Consider the following 24,495-nt stretch of genomic DNA (forward strand, 5'->3'; position numbering starts at 1 on the left):
GTGCGTGAAAGACTTTACTTTTGACTATTCGTTCTATATGCGCCGGTCTCATGGGCAAAACTGGCTCATAACAGACTTCACTTTTTACTATTTCATGGTATGCGCACTGGCCTTGATTGGCAATAGTGGCTCGTTACAGGAATCTTTACATGAGTGCTTGCCCCTACGGTGAAATTAGTGACAAACCGGACTCTCAAGAGCTACAACCACTGTGTGCCCATGCTGGGGCGCATTCCTTTGCAGATGCTCCAGGTTTAATTTGTGCGCATTCAGAAGGAAATCTGTACAAACTGCATGCAATACACATGTGAACCAGAGTGTGAAAGGGCCATACCTGTCGCTCACTGGATCAGCTGATCAAAATTTGTGTCTTGATCCTGGGAGACTTACACATTATTACTGACTATTAGGCCCTTTCAAATTATCCAAAATCCCATGCTGGATCCAGGTCAAACCCTGAGGTTTCGGGAACCCTTTTCACACTAGCAAGAATCCAACATGGCTTCTACACAGGTCCGGCACTCTACACATTTAGCATCCAGCCCTGATTGGGAGCAGGGTTGAGAGACTGTACCCAGGTAGAAAATCAAAGACCTACTACCGACCCGTGTATAAACTGGCGTAAGTGTGAATGGTATACAAAGACAACATGGTTTGTAGGTGGACAGTCGATATTAGCTCCCCGAGGTATTGGAACTTGGAAGTTGACAAACTAGTTCCTGCAGTAAAGCCAATTGGACCCAGTTTTGCTCACAATAGACCCGTGTTGATTTCAACAGGGGTGGCACCTATAGTATTCCTTTTACCTGAAGTGCTTCCATGGATTTCTCTAGGGACGGCACCGTGACGAGGTAACTATCTTTCTTCTTCAGTGTTCTCCTCAGGAACTTCCAAATGCTGTTGGAAAAACAGGACAAATACTGGAGATGCATGTACATTATTCAAAATTGTCACCAATATAGTAATCTATGACTATAGATAGTCATGACCTTTCCAAATTTAACGAGGTATTAATAAGGCAAAGAAAAAAACATTTGCGTTTCATATTACATTGAAAAAAACCCAACAGGGTGGGTGTGTAAATGTAATTATCATTATTATTGGGTTTTTTTGGAGGGGGCTCTAAATTTTATAACCAGAATAAATAGGGTGAGATGATGGTCGGTTAATCTTTTTAATGTTTGTTTACTTTTTGCATGCATTCGTAACAGTTCAAATGTGAATCAACTGTTCATTCTGCATTTGCTTTGCTGTTTATAGGCTTCGCTGCACGGTGCTGCATGACCATACTGCTGACTATCTGTACTGATGTACAAAAAATGAAGAAAAAAATTCAACAGCACCATCTATAGTTATATTGGCATGTAGCTTGGGAGTTCCCTTTCAGATGCAATTACAGCGTGTGTACTTGTATGCGTGTGTGTACATGTACGTGTTCTACATACATGTAACCCCCGAGGACCGACACACTAAGGGAGAATAACAGATCCTTTCAGTCCTTGGGAGTTGGGTCTTTTGTTGGAAACGGTCCTCTGTAGTAAGTTTGTGTGCTTAGTCTATGGGAGAGTGTTATATTACAGGGACAAAGGGAAACACAAAGCATTGTCCTCGAGAGTATAGCAAAACACGAATGTCTGTACATGAATGTATACACGTACACACGCTGTATGTACGTATGTAGGTACAAGAGAGGGCCCCGGGGAGGGACCCCCGGGGTTGCAATCGCTTATCAAAGGTTGAAACCAGCCTCACCCACCCACCGAGTTTGAGCGCCGTGCAACCTGCCACTTGCGAGAATAAGCCCGGACAAACATCCAAACAAACAGAGACTTGCATATTATTATAAAGATGTTATCACTGTCCTCATGCAACCCTATGGTATGAGAGCCTGCTGTAAGAATATGTTGTAAGGACTGATGTAATTGTTAAGTTGCCTGTATTTATTTGCCGCTTAGAACTAGGTTGATTTTTTGCACCCATCACGTCAACGTCACCTTCAATTATGTTACAGCTCCATCACTTGGCAAGTCTCGAACCGCACTCAAAACATCACGTCTGCTATTTCCGTGTAGCTTGCACAGCGGGTGCATGTGCACCACGTGCTAGTCATTGTTTTCAGGGGGGTTTTGGGGAGGGAAATTCTACACGCAAGGTGGCTGTTCTCTTGAACATACTGAACCAAAATAGGCAGGAAGGCACAATTTAACTTCCTAAAGTTAAAAACTTCCTTTCTGACCCTCAATGCCAAACTATATCAAACACAAAACACATGTTTCCTCCTACAGTTGGACATGGATTCTTGTTGGGCACGTACACATTCCTGTATTATTATTATTTTAATTTTTTTTTAAGTAAACAACTATCGACAACATTTAAACTTTCACCAATAGAAAACTTTGGCTTATTGTTATTCTAAGTTCAGTTATGTTTACTTTTATCTTGTATTGGCATTATAAATTTATGCTGCAAACCTGCATGAATCTTTATTTTTATTTTTGATGAAAATCAACAGAATTTGCAATTTTTCTAGAAATAGCGACGTACATTGTAACAATAGAAATCTCGATGCATGCACTATTAAAGCACTGTCGATATCAGAATTTTCAGTAATGGATATAGTGGAAATCCAATATCAAGATTATTCCATATATTGATTATCCCACGTAAAAGTTTAATTTAATTAGTCCCAAGTTTCCACATCTTTCCCTGGAGCATATTACTCAAACGCTTTAAAACAAATCTCAGCACTAACGGTTTGTCCAGAGTGAGTTTTACATTGAGGAGACTGCAAATTCCAGTGAATGCAGAGCACAAAGCGATGCCGCTTTGCATTTCACGATGTTTTTATTTTGAGTCACAAGCACAAGTTGCCACCGAGTTTTTATTTTATTATACAGCAAACGTTAAACACAAAGTAAAAGCACAAACGGGAGATTTATTTTGAAGATAATCTGAAGCATTTTCAATATCATTCCTCAATATCGAAAATTTCGAAATTTCGATATGATCGGCGATATCGATATCAAAATAATATTGAATAATCGAGTAATAGATATTTCCATGGTGCTTAGCATGCACAAGCTTTAGTGGTCTATGCTATGAAATAATTTTTACCACTAGAGTAAGCACAACTTTTCTGCTTACCGCGCTATGAGAATTGACCACTTGATGGTCTGAAGTGCTCGGATCAAAGTGTCATACATATTGCCATCAGTCTTTTCCAATCTCTTTAGAGATACATGTATGTATAATTATATTTTACCTGAAAATGATACTGTTTTTGTTTGGTTCAAAATTGGCAAAAAAAGGGGGAACACAAGGGCAGCATCGTGAATTCTACATCCAAATATTCTGATCAATAGAAAACTTCCCAATGACAGGGTCCAAACCAGGGCACCTAGCTAGTTGGCAATGCTTGTTTGAATGTGACTACCTACATTTTGAGGCCAGGTTTGTACGGATATATGTGTACATCATGCGCCCCTATCCTGACTGGTGATAGTATATATGATGGAGGGGGAAAAAAGGAGGGCAAGGTCACTAAACTGAGTCACGGTCAAAATACAGCTACAGGTCAATGGCACGCCTGACTCCAACATTGCAAACCCGTGCACTTTCAAGGGCAACAGTACTGTGCCCATGACTTCAAATCCGTTCACACTATGTACAGTGGTGTGAAGGGATTTGAAGTCATGTTGCCCGGCCTTCTGATGTCACACTATCACGATTCCAGTCATTTCCATGTGTCAGAATCAACTGTCAAGTCGGCTCACCCTTGGTACCGACTGACACCATCTGATCAAAACTTGGGGCGTAAAACTTCTGGCGCAAGAGAAACCTTTCTGGTATTTTAGACACTACCGCACTTTTGTATTCGTACATGTACATCAAACAGTAACGGTCTTCCACTGACATTTATACTGCCATATATTTTCCATTTTGGGGCATGTCATCCTAAAAAATAAGTTCTCAAATTGAATTGCCAAATTCCTAGCATAAACTATGCTTTCCAAGGAGCCATCAAATTTAAGGAAAATAAGCAATTAGCCATCAAATCAAAATATAAACATGAAAGATCCAGTGAGTTTTAAATTTTAAAATCAAGGGGCAGTGTGGAAAAGACAACCCCCTCTAAATCCCCCCCCCCCCCGTAGGTACCCCCACCCCCCCTTAAACTCCACCCCTGTCCTCAGCTTAACACTTGTAAAACTATTTGTTTTTCTTTTCCCCACGGCAGCATGAAAACGCACCGTGGGCCTGTGCTCGCAATGTTGGTGGTTGGGTGGTTGGGTGGGTGGGTGGGTGGGTAGGTGGATAGGTGGGTTGGTGGACAGTGTACTCGGCCCATTTTATCCGGGTGTATTATACCGGTACTGTTTCCATGCCATACGTGTATCACGGCTTTGCAAGTGACTTTTTTTGGAGTAGCTGTTTTGATGACACTGATACGCATGCGTCTAATTTGCATATTAGATCACGCCCCATTGCATTGCAAAATGCGCGATATAACGATTCAGTCGTGAAGGCTGTGATTTCATATACACCGAGTGACAAGTTTCAAAACAAGGAACAAATTACTCTGTTTTACTACTGTGGGACAGCGCCGTGTAGATTGTCACTAGAAGTAATAGTCACGATTGTTTTTTGCATAGTTTCATCGTCACTGTGACTCGTCAAATGATATTTTTACTATGACTGCATTGATTGGAACGTGAACATTATTTTGTGTTTATGACAAAGACTGTTTTTTGTGCACCGCGGGTGTGCGCGCACAGTTTTCGTCTTCCTTGCTCTCTTGAGGTGCCTTAACCTATCTTAAAGCGTTACCCGCCGTGTTTTTTTTTTGTACCACTTGGTACTTTGTTTTGAAGGGCAACTTGAAAAGCGGTGGGAAAATTCCACTATTCACTATTTCTCTTGGGCCTTCAGAAAGCTTATTATAGATATTTTTCGCAGATAAATAGGACGTAGTGGGAATTGCAATTTATTAGGATTAATTCAAGGAAACTTTGAATTTTCATCTTAATTGACACTCTCTTATTTTAATCCTTTTTCTCACGGAAGGAGAACATTTTCCGGAAATTGTAAGCACATATCTTTGACTTGTCAGGATAACTCAAACTATTAACACTCTTTGTAATCCATGCAGGAAAGTTGACTCTATGGAAGACTAATTTTTTAATCACAGAACTTTGACAGTTTGTTTAAATCACATCTCCTTTTCACACGAACTTAAAGTCAATAAAATTCTGACAAGTTCTGTAAAGGAAAAGCTAATTGTATACTTCCTTATCACAGAGAAGCTTTTCTTAATAGAAATATCCCTTGTGAGTACATACAAGTGCATGAGCTTTGCAAAGTTGTCAAATTAAAAGTAAGAAGACATTTTCAGTAATTAATATAAAGCTAAGTCAACACATTTCCAAGGAGACCACATTAAGATTCAATTGCATACACGTATGTAAAAATTTGACATTCTTATTCATGTGAGTAGTAAATGTTACTTGAGGTGTGTCTATATATCCTCACCTTATTTGTTCTCCAGCCGGGGCAAAGAATTCAAATACATTGTTCATGATGACCACATCAGCTGAAATAGAGGAAAATAGGCAAACAATGTTACAAAGCTGGGGCATATACTAATAGTGAGAAGCCTGGAGCACTTTTTAAAAAGTTTGTTCTGTCGCGACGCAGAAGTTGAAATTTTTCTACTCTTGCGACTATTGATTTTTTTTTAGCGCCGTCTGATGCCGATCGTCTTAATACCATCGCAATTACACTCAGATCACTAAAAATCAGCCACTGATATGTTCCATACGGTCGTAGCTCAGGCGCAGCTTGGTCCTGAAAAGTAAATTGCTGACTGTTCTGCTTTGTCGCCAGGTCTACCTGAGGTCGGCCTAACAAGTAACAGACAAGGTGGTTGGGGGCAGTACAAGAGCTAAAGGATTAAGTCAAATACTAACAAGTAGGCCTGCATCCCCATCAAATGTCATTTGTTCTTGAAAGTAAAATTCTCGGTCAAGTGCTTACTCTTCAGTACCCTCCTAGATCCTCTAAATTCCACCAGCCAGATATTGGAAGGTACATGTACACTGCCTATTACTTTTTACATAGGAATCAATGGACATTCATAAGACAAACTAAAGAACCACATCAGCGCCTGCACAGTTGATCTTTGGTGGAATTTAATGGATTATGAAGGATAATTGAAGGTTCTGTGCAAGTCTTCTGGCAATGTAGGTTTAGGAGAGCCAAACCATGGATAGTTGAGTTTAATAATAGTTTGAATTGTGCCTACACAAAGCAGTTTTCATGAAAAGCAAACATTCTTTTCCCAGAGCATAATAGTCCCCCAGCATTTCAAATACAACGTGCGACCATTTCACCCTCTGGGTAATCCAATAGAAAGACATAATCACCTTCTTCCAGCACCGATGCCTTGGTACACACATCAGCTGTGACAATCTGCAAGGAAAAATTAAACTTACATATTATATATATACAGTTGTAGATATTTCTGGTTTGAAGAATTCTTATACATGATCTTACTCTGGAGACTGCACATGAAATACAGTATACATTCCATTAATTCTATCTCTTGTTTTAAGGCGTACTCCAAAACATGCAATTACAAAAAAAAAAATCCAATTAACCTAAAAATTTCAATCAGTTTGAAGATGGCTAAAATACCACATGTCTTTTGGAACTGACATGTGTATGTTCCCAGAGACCTCTCACGAAAACAGTGGCGGAACCGGGGGGTCAGGGGGCCATTGCCCCCCCCCCCCCCCACTTTTGCCACTGGGGGCTTACCCCCCCCCCTCCCCCTCCCCACTATTGGCAGGTACCAAAATAGTGCATTGTAGGCCCTATATCTGGGATAACATAAAAAATAAGTTCTCTATACTGTCTCTGGAAATTGACAGGATCGAAGGATCACTTTATCTATCATAGCGAAGGCCTACATGTACACTGCAGTTGCTATGGCATATAGGCAGAGGAACCGGGGGGGGGGGGGGAGGTGCGTGTGTTTGGGGAGGGGGCCACTTTCAAAACTGTCGCCGCTGCTCACACCAAGGAGTTTCTGGGTAAAAACACAAAGAAGTATTTGCACACTGGACCACAGAGGTACTGCACAGACCACTTTGTATATAATATGCGCATGATGATGGTGGCGCATTAGTGTCCTGCTATCTATGAGGGGGGGGGGGGGCCTTGTCAATGAAGAACATAATCAGTACCTGTATGCGATTTTTCAAGGCAAACTTTCTGATGATGTGTTCTTGAATTGCACATAGCTCTGCATTGATTTCAATCCCCACTATTCTTGAAGCGCTGCTGTAGAAGTATGCCTGTAGAAAAGAGAATACAAAAACCAAACAAACAGGCAAATGTTAGCTTAAATACCAGCAATATAAATTGGCTATTCACCGCCAGCCTCGAGTACTCTACAGCACTTCCCCATGTTGTCTGAAGCCGGACGTCACCACTGTTGCACCAATAACTACAGTACTGTAAGAAACAGACTTGCATTTGAGTCACCAAACATCAAGTCTGATGAGTAACCTCTGCCGAGTCCGAGTCCCGAGTCTTGCAGGTCGAATCCGAGTCCGAGTCGTGAGTCACAAAGGTCACAGTGTAGATTTCCATTTTTTTGCACAGCTTTTCTCTAATTTAATGAACTGGAAATACACCTGAAACATACATGTCTAATAAGGCAAGGCACTGCATGCAGTGTCTGCATCTGGAAAGGATAATCTGGTACCGAACACTATCACACTATCAAGCTTGCATTTATGCAATATCAAGTGTGGACGCTGCATGGGGCATGTTTCGATACATTGATTCCCCAAATCAAGACATTGTATATCGGAAACAAGCCTGGCAGCCGCACACTGCGCGCTGTGTATTTTCTTCTGCTCCGCACTGACTGCATGGCTTGCTCAGGAGAGGATCGTCTTCAAAATAATTTGTAATTATATTGTTTACAAAAATAAGTGATTTGTGGTAATGTTGGTCAAGTCCTGAGTCACGCATGTCGAGTCCAAGTCCAAATCCAAGTCCGCAGGGTCGAGCCCGAGTCATTTGTCATCGTGACTGGAGTCCGAGTCCGAGTCATGGAAAATGGGACCGAGTGGACTCGAGTCCGAGTCGGAGTCACGAGTCATACAAGTCTGGTAAGAAAACTCTGACTTTTTGATGCAATCTTCGTTCGACGGAGGCTACCGAAAACATGTGGATTTTCTTGCGTGAGTCTGACCAGCCCTTGCTGTGACTAGGACTTTGATTGGATAACAGCGCGCCGGCCAGCCAATTATTTTATTCTCTCTGATTTTCCTCTCCCAAGCAGCTATTGGATTGGCCATCCTCCCTCCAAGGAACCAAATGGGTTTTTCGGGGACAAGCACCGAAAAACCGTAACAATCTGTTCATATGAAGTGAACTTCTCCTGTAAGGCTGAATATTCAAACTAAGAATTTTCATGAATCATGAATACTTGAACTGTCTGCAACCTGTTATCTGTGAGCAAATTTACCATGTAACTACGGCTGTCCATTTTCAAATAATTCAGTATTCGATTATTGCAAACTGCGTTTGACTGAATATTCAAATGTTCGTAACTTGCTGATCCAGTTTACAACTGTGCGCCGTGGCCGTCAAAAGTTGCACACAAAGCATGCGGATTACAATATACGTGCCGCAATCAATGTAATATGGGCCACTGGAGTGTTTTGCAATAACTATTTTATAACGGTCAAAGGATTTAACCTGCTAAAAGGATTAGAACAATGAACCACCGTGGACAAAAAATTACTGTCAACAAAAAATGGCACTTGACACTAAAGTTTGCAACTTACAATTAAAATAACATCACAGTCGGGTATGTACGTACATCCTTTTTTTTCTTTTGAATATCCAAACTGGTAAAAATCTATTCAAATATTCTGTTGATGATCAAATATTTGAAATTCAGTATATTCGGGACAGCCCTACATGTAAACATCTCCCAACAATCTTTAACAATTGTTTGAATATATTCTGTCTAAAAAAGCAAAGTGACATAAGTTGCGAAATTAACATTGTTAACCTGATTATTGAAACCCATCCTTTGTATCCTTTAAAGGGAATATACATCATTTGCTTTTGCTGTAATTTTCAGAAATGGATGGAATTGGGGGGGTTGGAAATATATAGCAAATATAGTTACACTGACTTTTTGGAGGTTTTGGGTTCGAAAATGCTATAAAAACCAAGAAAAACGATCATTTTCCTGTAGTCTGGTTCCCTGACTCCATATAAGAAGAAACAGAGCAGTTTACATACATTGGGGAATTGTAAGGTCAGGGAACCAGTCTAGCTGGCTCGTACCCGTTCATAGGTTTGTAATCGATTGCAAACAAGTGCGATGGTCAATTGGGGCCAGTATTTGAAAAAAAAGCCAGTTGTTTCCAACGCTGATCGGCCGATCAGCGTTGGAAATTGATACAAAAAACAAGTCAGGTGTGTTTACAAACACAAATGCCCCGCAACCGTGACTGTTCCCATGACATAACACCACTCTTTTAACATCAACTTACATGTACCTTGGTCACATGGAATGTTCATTGACAGCATTAGTGTCTTCTGTAGGTTTTATATGAATTAATCCCTAATCCCTATGATCTCAGAATAAATACAAGATTTCGATTGTTTTAGCCACTGTGACCTTGACCCTTGACCTTTTGGCCCCAAATGCAAAAGGCTTCTTAGGATTACCAAGGACAATCCACAAACCAAATTTGAAGTTCATATGTAAAGTATTTCTCAAGTTATCGCGCTGACAAAATTTCTTTTGTTTTAGCCACTGTGACCTTGACCCTTGACCTTTCGGCCCCAAATGCAATAGGCTTCTTAGGATTGCCAAGTACAATCCACAAACCAAATTTGAAGTTCATATGTAAAGTATATCTCAAATTATCACGCTGACAAAATGTCTTTTGTTTTAGCCACTGTGACCTTGACCCTTGACCTTTCGGCCCCAAATGCAAAAGGCTTCTCAGGATTGCCAAGGACAATCCACAAACCAAATTTGAAGTTCATATGTAAAGTATTTCTCAAGTTATCGCGTTGACAAAATTTCTATTGTTTCAGCCACTGTGACCTTGACCCTTGACCTTTCGGCCCCAAATGCAATAGGCCTCTTAGGATTGCCAAGGACAATCCACAAACCAAATTTGAAGTTCATATGTAAAGTATATCTCAAGTTATCACGCTGACAAAATTTCTTTTGTTTTAGCCACTGTGACCTTGACCCTTGACCTTTCGGCCCCAAATGCAAAAGGCTTCTCAGGATTGCCAAGGACAATCCACAAACCAAATTTGAAGTTCATATGTAAAGTATTTCTCAAGTTATCGCGCTGACAAAATTTCTATTGTTTCAGCCACTGTGACCTTGACCCTTGACCTTTCGGCCCCAAATGCAATAGGCCTCTTAGGATTACCAAGAACAATACACAGACCAAATTTCAAGTTCATATGTTAAGTATTTCTCAAGTTATCGTGCTGACAAGATTTGTCCGGACACACACACCCACACACCCACCCACCCACACACACACCCACACACCCACCCACCCACCCACGGAAGGACAAGGCGGAAACAGTATGCCCCTTCGGCTTCGCCGCGGGGCATAAAAACACTTTTCTTGAAAACAACAGTATACCAGGTGCCATGATTTTTAATACAGGATGCTTTACACTGTCATTCACAAACAGTCCAGCAAGGTATTTCAAAATGATTTGGTAGTTTTATTTTTTGATGTTTGCAAATGTTGTATTTTCCCTTTAAATATGCAAAATTTTCAAGACAGCGTAGCGCATAACATAAATGTAATACCTGGAAGGTCATTAATTACGAAAACATACAATATGCAGTGTCTCTGACATGATAGAAAGATAGCTCAAACATTTTGTGGATTTGTGGACTGCTTAAAAACACAACCATGAACTACAGCATCATAATTTGTTTCAGTTTTATGCATCGGATATGTTATATTTCCCCAGGAAATACTGAATTCACAAACGAGACTCAGCTAAAGGGATGGCTGTCTACATTTAGCTTTGGAAATCAAGTTTACACCTGTTAGTGACAGCCACGGCCAATCAGCAGGTTGAACTGAGACCAACAGGTGGATATATGGGGGAACCAGACACAGGCTCAACCCTGTCTTAACATTATCAGTTTCAAATATAATTAATTGTCTCGCCTGGTCACAGCATGAGCCACAAAAGTAACTCTTTCGAAAGTATCTGACAGGAACAAACTATTTATTTTGAGAAAAACTTTGTGCATGAACTTGTGCAACCACCGACCAGATTCATAACAGGTTTAAAAGCAAGGCTGCCAATCCAATTTTTTGTTTTTTAGCTCGAGCCGCGCAAAGGCTTTGCCTCTATGTAGAGTCCTTTGTCTGGAACCAACCATTCTGCATCCAATCACAGCGGAAATATGTGTACGCCCCAAACAACCCACCATGGCTCCTGTCCAACAACTCCCCGTGAAATTTACAGGGGAATCAACACATTTCCCCGGCACAGTACCAGGAAGTAACTTGCTCTATTCTGAAACAAACAGACCACGCAGGCTGTCAGCACATTTCCAAAACTGACATTTCACCTTCAACAATGAGATAAGGGTCTAAAAATGTACGTCCCCCAATTCTCTCCAGGGCATTAACATGTTTTGTGGTTAATTCTACCCCCTCCGTCCCTCTAAACTTCCCACTGCAAGGATGAGAACATATACGCAAACACTCAACAACGGATGTCATACTGGATTCATATTACCCGCTGCCATCCCACACGGTCAGCCTGCAAGCCAAAAAAGCCTGACACACACCGGAAGTCAGACAAAAGCAGGCCTCTCCAAAAAAGTCCCTGGACGCAGATCTCCCCCCCTCCCCCCCCCCCCCCCCGCACACACACAAAAATGGCTTCCTTCACAGCTTCTGCTACAAAATTACAAGTGGAAGCCTCCACCTTGTGAAAGGAAATCATTGGTTATGGCTTCTCGACACGCATTTCACCAAAAGAGGGCTCACTAGATCCTTTACAGTCATCACAGCCCTTTCAAGGCGAATGAACATTCAACCCATGAAGTTGCAACTTAAAGGTAGCGTACATCATTTGCAGCCATCCGAAATTATTGTTGAAAAGCATACTTCGTTTATAGATGGTAATGGTACTAAACTCCCTGTGCAATTAGTCTTTCTGGCATGCTGTCATTTTGAAGAAAACAATAAAAGAAGGCCTTTTCAAATGATGCGTCTACAGACGCATGTTTGGAAATTTCCGTTAGTAGTTCGTTTTTAATTCGGCAAAGCTGTGAATGAGTGTGCGCAAGCGTTGACACAATGCACATGTGCGGGCGGTTGCTATAATTCGTCGGTTTAGCGCCTGGCATCACGTACCTGCAATCGACTGAATAAGAAACTGTCCGGGACGCTGATTTCAGGCGCAATATAAAACATGACTCGGCAACTTTTGAATTGAAATCGAGATCCTTGAATATTGTTTTCTCAGAATATACAGCATTCACTGAGCTAAAACTTCATCAGGTTATTAGTTGTTAAGTACCCTTCTTTAGATTTTGAGCATTTTTGTTGCTTCAAACGAAAAAAATGCACAAATTATAAATGATGGACTGTACCTTTAAGGTGAGAGGTAGCATCTCTTAACCCAAAAGGTTCCACTTCATCAGAACATTCTATATGATGATTTTATTTCCAAAACCTTATATATTGAAAAAAAGTCAAAAAAGTGCACAGTCTTAATCCAAAATATTCCTATTTATTAGAACGTTCGATATGAAGACTATTTCCAAAACGCGATTTCCAATCGAAAAGTTAAAAAGTTAGGAAAACTTAGGGAACATACACAGCGGTTTCTAAACTACATATTTCACTTTATTGTAATCTTAAATTGTGTTTGAGCAATCATCAGTGGGCGGGATTCTAAAAAGTAACTATATGACATCCCAACCCCCCCCCCCCTCTCATGCATGTAGACAGCCATCTTTCATACATGTAGACAGCCATCTTCGTAGGCAAATTACAACTACGTATTCCATGCCATCAGGTACGCGTGCGCACAGTGTGCAAAATGTTCTAAACACGCGCGCATGTTGCTCCATCAGCCGATTTATCACGAAAATGTGACTCCCAAAATGCTGATGCATGTGGCAATCTGTTGGCAGTGACGTCATTTGAAAGATGTCTATTGGAAAAGATGTCTATTGGCAAAGAAAGTACAGTTGGGGGTGACCGACCGACGCCATCTTGCCTGACTGCAATTTTCCCGCGACGCGCGGCCATACCACTGCGTGTACATTGTACAAATCCCCTGGTGTACGTGCGGTACACACAAGGAACGGTGCGCGTCAACCATCTAATTTGTCCCGCCCATGGGACGTCGTTGATAGGTAAAAGGGCGCCCTCTTTTGTTGGTGCACGGAGCCCATAGAATGCAAGTTTCATCACAGCTAAACCAAGATTTTTGATTGTCAAATCACACTTCAACACTGGTCACTCACAAGTCATCCAGTCTCAAGTTTCAAGCTTTGAAATTGAACTTTAACAAAAGTATTCCTTTGCAACAGTGCACTGGACCAAAAAAAACAGAAATAAAAAAGCACTTACCGCATACAAGACTGGACCTAACCGGGATCCAATGTCAACTACTGTCTTGCCAGCCAGATCAGGCAGTGCCTTCTGGAACATAAACTTCAGTTGAAGCAGCGAGGCAGAATGGGAAACAAAATCTGTTCCAAATTGGAAAAAGAAAAACCAAACATTTTTTCTTTATGGATGATTAACCCTTAGGCCAAAAAAAAAATAGTCTCCGGTTTCTGGTCTGCGCCCGCATCGCCGTAGCCATGCGCATTGTTTGTTTTTTTTATGTAAGATGATGTCTCAAACCGCCAAACTCACTGGTTTGATTGGAATCCTGCTGCTACACAATTTTAACGTGTTTTTAGATGGGGTTATGACCGAGAATAAGCTTTATCTGGCCTCTAGTGTCTTCAAGGAAATTGGTAGGCCTGGGCGAGTAGCAAATTTTTCTACTCGAGTACTTGCAAAGAAATTCCTCACGAGTAGTCAAGTACTCCTGAGTAGTTAACCGAATTCCCATAAAAGCAGAACAATTATATATACATTAGTATGACGGGAAGTAACTACAAGCAAATAGCATGCAAGTCACACCACAATCTTCAGCACTGAAATACTGTGCGACTTTTTTGGTCATTTAACATGTTTAATTGAATTTTTTTTTTTTTTAAGGAATCCTAGGGAGAGAGAGGTGGAGGAGTGATTCCATGTTTGCAGGGGACGTATTAAGCTGTGAACCCTAAACCGCTACTCGCGAGTACCTGCTTCAACTCACACCAGGATGAGTACTCAAGTATCATCTACCACGAGTAGAACAATGAGTAGCATTTAACTACTGCGAGTACTCGAGTAATCAAGTTACTCGCCCAGCGGTAGAAATTGGGCCGTGGTCTTCATGGAAATGTCCTTAAAGGGAATGTACAACATTTGCTTTTGCTGCAATTTTCAGAAACAAATGGATTTGGAGGATTAGTATGTTATAGCAAATATTGTTAAACTGACTTGCTTCACGTTTTGGGTTCGGAGATGCTGGAAAATCCAAGTAAACCAACCATGTTCTTGAAGTCTGATTCCCTGATCCGACTTAAGATGAAACAAAGCAATTTATAGATATCGGGAAATTGTAAGGTAGAGGATCAGTGTAGCAGGCTTGTACCCCTTCACAGGTGTGTAATCAATTGCAAAGAAAATGCGGAATAATTAAATACAACAAATTAGGAGTAGTTTTTGAAAAAAGTCAGTATTCTCCAACACTGGTCGGCCGACCAGCGTTGGAAAAATACAAGTTTTCCTGCAAATGTCAGCACACCAGGAGCCACGATTTTACAGGATGCTTTGGACTGTCATTATTTTCGTGATAATTTGATCATTTCGTTTTTTGATGTTTGCAAATGTTGTATCACAACTCACTGAGTGGTGCCGTGTGGTGAGAGCCACAGTCCATGCAGTAGTTTCTGCTCAGCATCCCCTCATCACACATCTCATCTATGGCCTCGTCATCCTCATACAAGAACTTATCCACCGAGACTACGGTGACAGGATCCAGTGCTGCAAACTGGAAAGGAGAGAAGAAAGCATGCTCCTGATGGACACTGTTCAGGACCTACAAAGGGTTACTGATCAACTGGAGCCCAGCAACCAGTTTACATGCGTCGTGATACATAACATGTCTCAACTTTTGATGCATGGATGCAGTCCTGCGCACATTTATAACCCAGGATGCGTACAAATGTTGTCAGGCATACACACAGTCCTTCTGATTTGAGGCGTCTGATCGCACACCGTGCCATCCCACGCCTAAAAGCTTCCCGAGAAGTGCGAATAATCGCACGCCTGAATCCCTCTGTACCGCACACCTTGGCATACATTTACAGCATAATTATCCATCTGTGAGCTCTTGAAATGACTTCACTGTAAACCAAGATGAATATTATTTTTTACAAATACCAGGTTGCTCAGTCCCAGTTTGGACCACAGAATTACACGCCTAGAAAAATCACACGCCTAGAAAAATCACACGCCTAGAAAAATCACACGCCTAGAAAAATCACACGCCTAGAAAAATCCAGGTGTGCCTTTTTCTACATGCCTTTGATTTTCAAATCAGAAGGACTGTTCATAATGAGTTGACCAGTTAGTATGCATCTTGTTCATGAATATGTGTGAGGTGTAAACAAACAGTAATTGAATAATGACATGTGACAAGTCTATGTCTCCATTGAGATTGTTTGGACTAGATTACGACAACATCATCCAGATAAATCCAACCAGACCCAAGACACAGTTAACATCACAACTGCAAATGTGAGAAGCATATCCTATGTAACAGGATCCAAATGGTCATTATACACGTATCCCAGGGTCATTAAACCTTGAAGTCTGTTTGCTCGTACCCCCCGCCCTGCAAACAGGATGCTGGGATGGGCTGATCTCTTTGAGCTCTCATTGGATAGATTTTGCATGACCTGTGATGTAGCATGCAGCACTGCTGCTGTTTATCGTACGTAGCGTGCGCTAGCTGCATGTGAAGGTCATGATGTTACCCATAATGCCATCTGTACTTCCTTCACAAGATTATTTGAAGCGGCATCAGCCCTTCCCAGCGCCCTGTTTGCAGGGTGGGGGGTACGCCAGCTCACAAAAGACCCATTAGTGGCACTGTTCAATAGACTAGCTCCCAATTTGTCTCAAAATTGGAAGCTTATGCTGCTAGTATTGACTGTCCAAATACAACAAGGTTCCATACACTTTTGCAGCTGTTCCACCTTGTTGCATTATTATAGGAAGGTAAAAGTTAACAGTCAAAGGATTTATACCTCGCCAGAAGTTGGATGGAATAACCTCTCTGACTTGACCACAGCGTCTGGGGGAATGTACGGCATACTTCGTAGATCCTCAGCTATGCTGTGCATCATGATGTCACTGTTGCTTGCTTCCTCTGTGGATGGTTCAAGACAAAGATGTCAAGTACGAAGATCAGAAACAGTCATAAACATACATGTATGGTGTGGTTATAAAAAAAGACTAATTTTTGGTGAAATAAAACCAGCCTAACGAGGTGATCCATGGAGTGTTCTGGTTTTCTGAGGCAATGGCATAGCCGAGGATAATATGGATCACTGAGGGAGCCCAGGTTTTTTACTACATCACGACATAAAAAGTCAATATTTGTTTTATAACAACTTAACCACAGATTCTGCTTGATTTTAAGAGATAAGTGATTGATTTAACCGAAATCCAATTGAAAGAAACTTGTATTTCAATGTGAAATTAGTTGAAAATGTACTAGCACTTTTCCAATCTACCCTTCATGAAGTGTTGAACCCAAACTCCTCTTAATTCTGATGACACGTTTGTTTGGTAATTTCAAACTGTTTGTTGCAGTAGAAAGTTGTAATTTTCTCACGTGTTTTACAGTTGGTGCCATTTGAATCAATGCAGTTTTTGCGTATTCAAGGTGTGTTGCGGTTATCGCAATCCTTATTTTCGTGTTGGGTTTTTCGCCCTCGTTTTATCACAAAATTTATTTCCCTCAAAAAATTCAAAACCCTGTCCTCTACCTATGACATACCTGTCCTGCATTCACTGAAGGGGGCTTCAAAGATTTTGGAATGACAGGCAACAGCTGCGATGCGCTTTGCCAAAGTTGACGCACGCTCAGTAGATGACTAAAGCTCTTGTCTAGTTCCCTGACCCCATTTGCCTTTTGACTATGATTAGGGTGGCCGGGAAACAGTCTGGTAAATATCAGAGACGCCATGCATTTTCAAAACCGTGACAAATTTCCATGATTTTTGGATAACTAGACCTCTGAAGGTACCGAATTTAACGATTTTGTGCTATTTATCAGTCATACTATAGCTGGGTTGATTTTCTGCTGACAAAATAATTTTGATCTTTAATTAATTTTCGGCTCCCCTAGCAACGGAATGCTCCGCTCACAGGCCGTATGTGGCTCTGTGACTGATATACGGAGGTAGTCCAGTATTTCAGTCACATTTATGGGAGTAACAGTTGACTTGAGGACTGTTTTGGGGGTGAAATCTGCAGAAATTGATAGGGGGTACGAGTGAAAATGGTCAAAAGAGGTTATTGATACCGTCATGTATACATACTTAATGATCCTAGGACCCTACTATCGCCCGACCATCTCCAAATGTTAAAAAAGGCGATTTGTAGAGTCCTACTTACTCGGACCATGGGGGAATAACTAGTCTTTTCCACCTTTTTGCAATGACTGAGTTGGACCCCCCCCCCCCCCCCCCCCCCCCCCGTACGGCGGGCCTGATGAAAGAGCTATCAGCTTCCTGATAAACAACCCTTCAAATTGCACGACCGGCATTACCAGTGCCATACCAGTCTCAACACCTGCTTCTGCACCCTTCACCACCACCGGTACACCGTCCCCTCCAGATCCATTGCGTTCCCGAGAGATTCGCTCCTCAACCAGCTCGAAAAACTCTGGCAAATTGCGAGCATGCAGTCTGCTTAACAAGGTCTCGAATTCATCGACTGCTTGTTTGACATCCAGGTGAACTGCCATGGCTGCAACTCAAGAATAAATTATAGCTCCATTGTTTGACACAACAACAAGGTTTTCCCCTAAATACGAGAAAATCTTCGAAAAAAACTGCACTGCAACTGTCATCAGCCTCAGGTCATATCATGACTGTCTGAGTGAGTGTAATGTATATCGCGTCGATGTTTGTCCTTCTAACCACAAACTCTTGGTGGCGCTTTCCAAGCGCGCCATGTGTAAACGTACGTACGTGCGTACGTTGCGTCGATAGTCGTGACATCGACAGTAACTTGAGTAAGATCCATGCAGTTTGGTTTTTTAATACTTAGTTTTTAGCAGATTTTCAGGGAAATGGTTACGAAAGTAATGAACAAGACGGGAAGAACTCCATACATGGACATCACTAATATTCCCCTGCAGTATGGTGTGCATGTTTGACGACACGGCCACTACTGTACTGAGACTTCGCCATTTGCATAGCAAAGTACACATCAAGTGGTATACATACATTGTGTGTCGGCGCGGCATGCGCAGCATTTGGGTTTTTTTCCACGGGTTCCCCCATTCCATTCGGCATTTACCAAGCACTGCTTCTATCGCTTGATCTGATTCATTGGTCCTTTGATTGTGGCACTCACTGAGTCAACCAGTGGATACTTTCATCTCAAGTCCCACATGCAGTTCTGCATGCAAGTGCTGTCAGTGCGTGACTGTTCTTGATTTTTTTTTCATGATCGAGTTAATTGAGTGGGCCCATTTCCTTTCAATATTTTCACTAAACATTTTACTGATTTGCCTGAAACTGTACATTTCGTTGCATATTTTATTGTTTATCATGTTTATTTTTGGTTACAATGAATGAACTGGATGGGTGGAGCATGTTCGTGTAAGATTTTTCAACGATTGAATGGGATCCGATAGTGGTCCGTTGTCGTGTCAGACCCGCTGTCATGTTCTAGAATTATGGCATGGTGTGGGCAGCATCCACTGCCGTCCGATTAAAAAGACTGTCAAGAGATTGATTTTTCACTAAAATAATGAATTAATGAAAAATGAAAAAAGCCTCCTGTCATCTGGAAATGTTTTGGACGCAAATCTAAAACTTTCATTCTCATGGCCTATACCTGGACATCACTTGACACCCTGTGCACAAACCCTATCAGATTGGTCTGATAAATTTCAAGCGTTTTCTCAGTATTTATACCGGAAAATACTGAAGCAAAAATGCTTCAACATTTTCCCTGCAAATTTTGACTTTTTGGGACATGTTAATGCTTTCTGATGGCTGATGGGTCACGGAAGGGAAAAAAATAATGATGTCCATGTATGGCATTATTCCCCTCAAATTTTCTCCGGCAGTCAGCGGGGCACAACTTGCGTTGGGTGCCTTCTATATTCTAGAAGTATCAGCAGTGTATGAGGAAAAGTTGGATTTTTAGGAAATCGAAACTGAAACTGTGGGTTTTTTTTTTTCACTTGAAATTCACTAATAAAAAATAACTTTGGAAAAAACATGTAGCTGGTTAATAACCACATAACCTTGAATTCAGTTTAGTTATCCTGTAATTTTCAGGCGAAGTTTGCAGGCGAGTTCGTCCACTGTCCAGAAATGATTGCAGTATTTGTCTCGGTGTCAAGGGTCATGCACTTTTGATTTTCTCTGGTTATATGTTAAGTGGGTATTCCATAATGTATCATAATAATCAAATGAAAAAAAGTTCCGCTTTCGATTTCCTCAAAACAACTTTTCTTCACATGTGTGGCTCACAATATGGAGAAAGTCCAGTATTTGATATCTTTGAGCCACATTTTGGGGGCAAGGCATGTAGTTTATATAGGCTGCAGAGTCTGATGTCGTCGGCAGACGTCAGCCAGAGTCTGATGTTCACTGCGCTGTGTAGCGTCAGATTATTTGCACGTGTATAAACATGTGAGTACGCACATGCCGATACATTCCTTCACTGTTCCTTTTCCTGTTTATTTGCAGTCCCTTGCCAGTGTTGCAGTGAGTGCAGGGAGCAGCCGTACCCGTAAGTAAAGCGATTATATTCTGTTTGGTACATATACAATGTACTTCGGTCTAGTTTACTTGGACTAAATTTATAAGGAGGAACTCCATCCATGGGGCTTTAACATGTGGCCAAGTGTTTTTGGTATGTAAACTATCAAGAAGTAGGGATTTCCAATGTAACACCTGTGTATGGATACCAACGCGTGGAGGTGAAAAATCTAGTGTTGAGAGTAGGGCCTTTTTACACATGTTGTATAAATAAAATAAATGAAATAGAGTGCCAAACTAGAAAGGTGTTTCAGTGTGTGATTGAAGTGTCCCGCCCGTTCCCAACTCTTTTGCCTTCTGAAGCACAAGTGCTGTTTAGTTGATACAGATGCTGTTCCCACCTGAGCATTGTTTTTCAGCCACGACGACTTCCCCCAAATTAATTTGGCTGCTCGCTGGCATCCGCCAAAGAATTACTCTGTTGGCGCGACCGCCACAACTTGGTATCAGAAGTGGGATATATGCTGTTTGAAAGTACCAAGCAACCACAGATCCATCAGCACTTGGAGTTGCCGAGAATTCCAGAAATGGACAACAAACATGGTGGGTGCTGCAGGGGAATCCAGACGAGGAGCGTGTCAGTTGGACGAGTTAGTGATACAGCTACAGGTGGAAGTGCATGAACTGAGACTATCGGGAGTTGAGGAGCATAGGGATCATTACTGGGTAGTACCAGATTCACCGAATACATCCATGGTGATGCACTTTATTGCACGGGAGGAGCACAGCAGTCTATGGAACAGAGCCAACAGAACTGCTCCGCATGCGAGTCTATGGTGTGGAACCAACAGAGCTGCTCCGCAAGGGAACCCATGGAGTGGAGACACCGAGGCTTGCCTTGATGGCCCTTCGGAGGTGTACCAGCCGGAGACAGGGTGACTGAAGCCTCAGAAGGAGACCCCAAAGGAAACCCCAGCAGAGACTCCAGAGGAGACCCCAGAGGAAATTCCAGCAGAGACCCCAGGGGAGACTCCAGAGGAGACTCCAGAGGATACCAGGACACCCCAGCAGAGACCCAAGAGGAGACCCCAACAAAGGCCCCAGCGGGGACCCTAAGGGAGATTCCAGAGGAGACCAGGAGACCAAGCAGAGACCCCAGCAGGGACGCCGACTGGTTCGGGGACAAACAAGGGTGTCCAAAGGGGGCGGTGTAACGTCGGTGCCGGGCTGAGGCTTGCCTTGACGGCCTGTGGAAGGTGTACAAGCCGCAGACGGTGACTGAAGCCTCGGAAGGAGACCCCAGAGGTGACCCCAGCAGAGACAACAAAGGAGACCCCAAGAATACCCAGAGGAGACCCCAGAGGAAACCCCAGCAGAGACCCAAGCAGAAACCCCAGCAGAAACCCCCAGCAGAGAACCCAGAGGAGACCCCAGCAGAGACCCCAACAGAGACCCCAGCAGTGACCCAAAGGGAGAATCCAGAGAAGACCAGGAGACCCAGCAGGGACCCCAGCAGAGACACCGCCTTGTTTGGGGACGACAGTGAAACCGAGCATTGGGACCCCTGCTGCTTGTCCAGGGAGACCCTTGCCAGACTATGCAGTGACATTTTGTATAACGTCTTTATTGTGAGTTGTATAAAAAGAGAGCCTCGTGTAGGAAAGTGGAAAGAATAAATGGCCCCATAGCCCCAAACCCCTGAAGAATAGTGTCTGTGGTTTCCTTCATCTGGCGTGTGACAATCCAGGATCTGGTTGACGTTACACTGGCGGCAGCGCTACCACTTTGACACGGAGCCCGTGCAGCTCCGCACTGCAAAACCGTATGGCGCGGAGCCTGTGGAGCGGCTCTGCACTGCACAACCATATGGCACTGAGCCCTTAGACAACTGTGCACTGCAAAACTTAATGGAACGGAGACGACCCCAGCAGAGACACCAGCAGAGATCCAGCAGAGACCACAGGGCTGACTCCAGAGGAGACCAGGAGGGGGCAGTGTAACGTCGGTGCCGGGCCACCTCTAGAGGTTGCCAGCACGGACCCACAGTGAAACTGAGCCTTGGGACCCCTGCTGCTTGGCCAGGGAGACCCGTGCCAGACTACATGGACTCAGTACAGTGACAGTTTGTATAACATCTTTATTGTGAGTTGTATAAAAAGAGAGCCTCTTGTAGGAAAAAGGCAAGAATAAATGGCCAAGAGCCCCTAAACCGTAAAGAATAGTGTCCGGGGTTTCCTTCGTCTGGCGTGTGACAACCCAGGATCCGGTCGACTTTATATTGGTGGCAGTGCTACCATTTTGACACGGAGCCTGTGGAGCAGCTCTGCACTGCAAAACCGTATGGCGCGGAGCCCATAGAGCGGCTCCGCACTGCAAAACCGGGTGGAGCAGAGCAGATGGAGTTTCTTCGCACAGGAGTCAATGCAGCGTAGCTGGCGCAGCTGCTCCGCACAGCAGTCTATGGAGCGGAGCCAACAGAACTGCTCTGCACGCAAGTCTGTGGTGTGGAGCCGACAGCTGCTCTGCACGGGAACCCATGGAGTGGAGACACCGAGGATTGCCTTGACAGCCCATCGGAGGTGTACAAGCTGGAGACGGGGCGACTGAAGCCTTGGAAGAAGGCCCCAGAGGAGACCCAAGCAGAGACCCCAGAGGATACCCCAGAGGAGCCAATGGAGTTGCTTCGCACAGTAGTCAATGGAGTGGAGCCGTCGCAGCTGCTTCGCACAGCAGTCTATGGAGCGTAGCCAACAGAGCTGCCCCGCACGCATGTCTATTGTGTGGAGCCGACAGAGCTGCTCCACACGGGAACCCATGGATAGGAGACACCGAGGCTTGCAAGATTACTTGACAGCCCGTCGGAGGTGTACAAGTTGGAGACAGGGTGACTGAAGCCTCGGAAGGAGACACCAGAGGAGACCCCAGCAGAGACCCTTTGAGAGACTCCACAGGAGACCTGGAGACCCAGTAAAGACCCCAGCAAAGACGCAGACTTGTTCGGGGACAAACAAGGGTCCTCGGAGGGGGCGGTGTAACATCGGTGCCAGGCTGCCAGCAGAGGGTGCCAGCATGGACCCATGGTTCAACCGTAGCGTTTGGAGCCCTGATGCTTGGCAAGGGAGACCCGTTGCCAGACTGTGCCGACTCAGTAGAGTGACATTTTGTATAAAGTCTTTGTTGTGAGTTGTTTAAAAAGAGAGCCTCGTGAATTAAAGTGGCAAGAATAAATGGCCTAGCGCCCCGAAACCCTGAAGAATAATGTCTGTGGTGTCCTTCGTCTTGTGCATGACAACCCAGGATCCGGTCGACAATATATCATTCTACAGAGCTTGGGACAGAGATTTCCTCTACCGGCAAGTGAGTCCAAGAATCTGAGAGCCAGAATCATTCAGTGGACAGTGGCCAAGTTTAGAGACCCTGTGAGAAACAGGAACGTTTATGTGGTGCTGTTTGCAAGAGTGCAACGGTATGAGTAAAAAGAGTCCTCCGAGTATGGAGATGGAGCTGCAGAGGCTTATGTTAGAAGCCCAGCTCTAGCATTGCAAAGAAATTAGAGGCTGCCATGGAAGATTAAAAAACTTCCATCGAGGGAAGTAGAGGCACAACCAAGAAGAATGGGTGTGTGAGTAAGCAAGTGGATTCAGAGAAAGCATTCAGGTTGCCTGCAGTGAGTTCCGGCTATGTCTCTTGTTGGGAGATGAGTTGTCTGGCGGCTACAGGTGGCTCGCCAGAGTTACTTCCCAAGGCTGGGAAGAGAGAGGAGGTTGGGGAAAGTATCCCCAAAGAGTGGCTGGATCGGATATAGTCCGACCAATGAGCACGCCGAGTGTGATAGAGAAGATTGGGGCTCAGGTGGGCCAGAACAGGTTGCAAAGAGTTGTAGCCTGTTCACGCAAAGTACGGAGAACGCTTCCTTGATATACAGGAGGAATCGTGTGACCCTTTGGCAAGGAATTACTTTCTAGAAGCAGTGGAAATTGTGGAAAGTCAATCTGTGTGAGAAGGCATAAACCTGGCTTTTCCAAAGAATTTAAATGGAGCAATCCAGGCAGCTCTAGAAACGGAGAACTTTGACAGGGTCAAGCAGCAAAGGACGCGTGATGGTACACTCGAGCAGAGGCTTATCAAGCTCGAAAGCGAGCTGCATAATTTGACAGAGCAGTTGATGAGGTTGTCAAAGCAGGTGCAGGGCATGAATGTCCAAGGTACGGAAGTGGGGAAGACCCCTCAGAAGAAACCCGTAGAGAACCAGCAAGGTGACTGGTGAGAGGAACCAGGTGTTGATTTTAATTGACACAGCATCCTTAAACTCATCAGTAGTATACAAA

General features: G+C 43.3%; 2 protein-coding genes across 4 annotated transcripts in view; one reads left to right on the forward strand and one right to left on the reverse strand.

The window, feature by feature from the left end:
- LOC119720352 overlaps positions 1–18,317 on the reverse strand; it is a 30,156-nt gene extending 11,839 nt beyond the window's left edge. Inside the window, exons 1-8 of the mRNA XM_038190011.1 lie at positions 18,006–18,317; positions 16,466–16,587; positions 15,060–15,204; positions 13,680–13,801; positions 7,245–7,355; positions 6,423–6,468; positions 5,530–5,590; positions 807–897 (exon numbers count right to left, since the gene is read on the reverse strand). Coding sequence (XP_038045939.1) covers positions 807–897; positions 5,530–5,590; positions 6,423–6,468; positions 7,245–7,355; positions 13,680–13,801; positions 15,060–15,204; positions 16,466–16,587; positions 18,006–18,192 — 885 coding nt within the window. The 5' untranslated portion in view covers positions 18,193–18,317. The remainder of the gene's footprint in view (positions 1–806; positions 898–5,529; positions 5,591–6,422; positions 6,469–7,244; positions 7,356–13,679; positions 13,802–15,059; positions 15,205–16,465; positions 16,588–18,005) is intronic.
- Positions 18,318–18,382: 65 nt separating this feature from the next.
- The window catches only part of LOC119720338 (tyrosyl-DNA phosphodiesterase 1-like), a 33,154-nt gene continuing 27,041 nt past the window's right edge, over positions 18,383–24,495 (forward strand). The window contains exons 1-2 of one of the 3 annotated variants that reach the window (XM_038189981.1): positions 18,383–18,462; positions 20,156–20,198. The gene's annotated coding sequence lies outside the window, so the exon portion shown is untranslated. The other 2 variants (XM_038189991.1, XM_038189999.1) reach the window with 2 other exon arrangements.

Source organism: Patiria miniata, unplaced genomic scaffold, assembly GCF_015706575.1.
Source record: "Patiria miniata isolate m_02_andy unplaced genomic scaffold, ASM1570657v1 HiC_scaffold_13, whole genome shotgun sequence".
NCBI lineage: Eukaryota > Metazoa > Echinodermata > Asteroidea > Valvatida > Asterinidae > Patiria > Patiria miniata.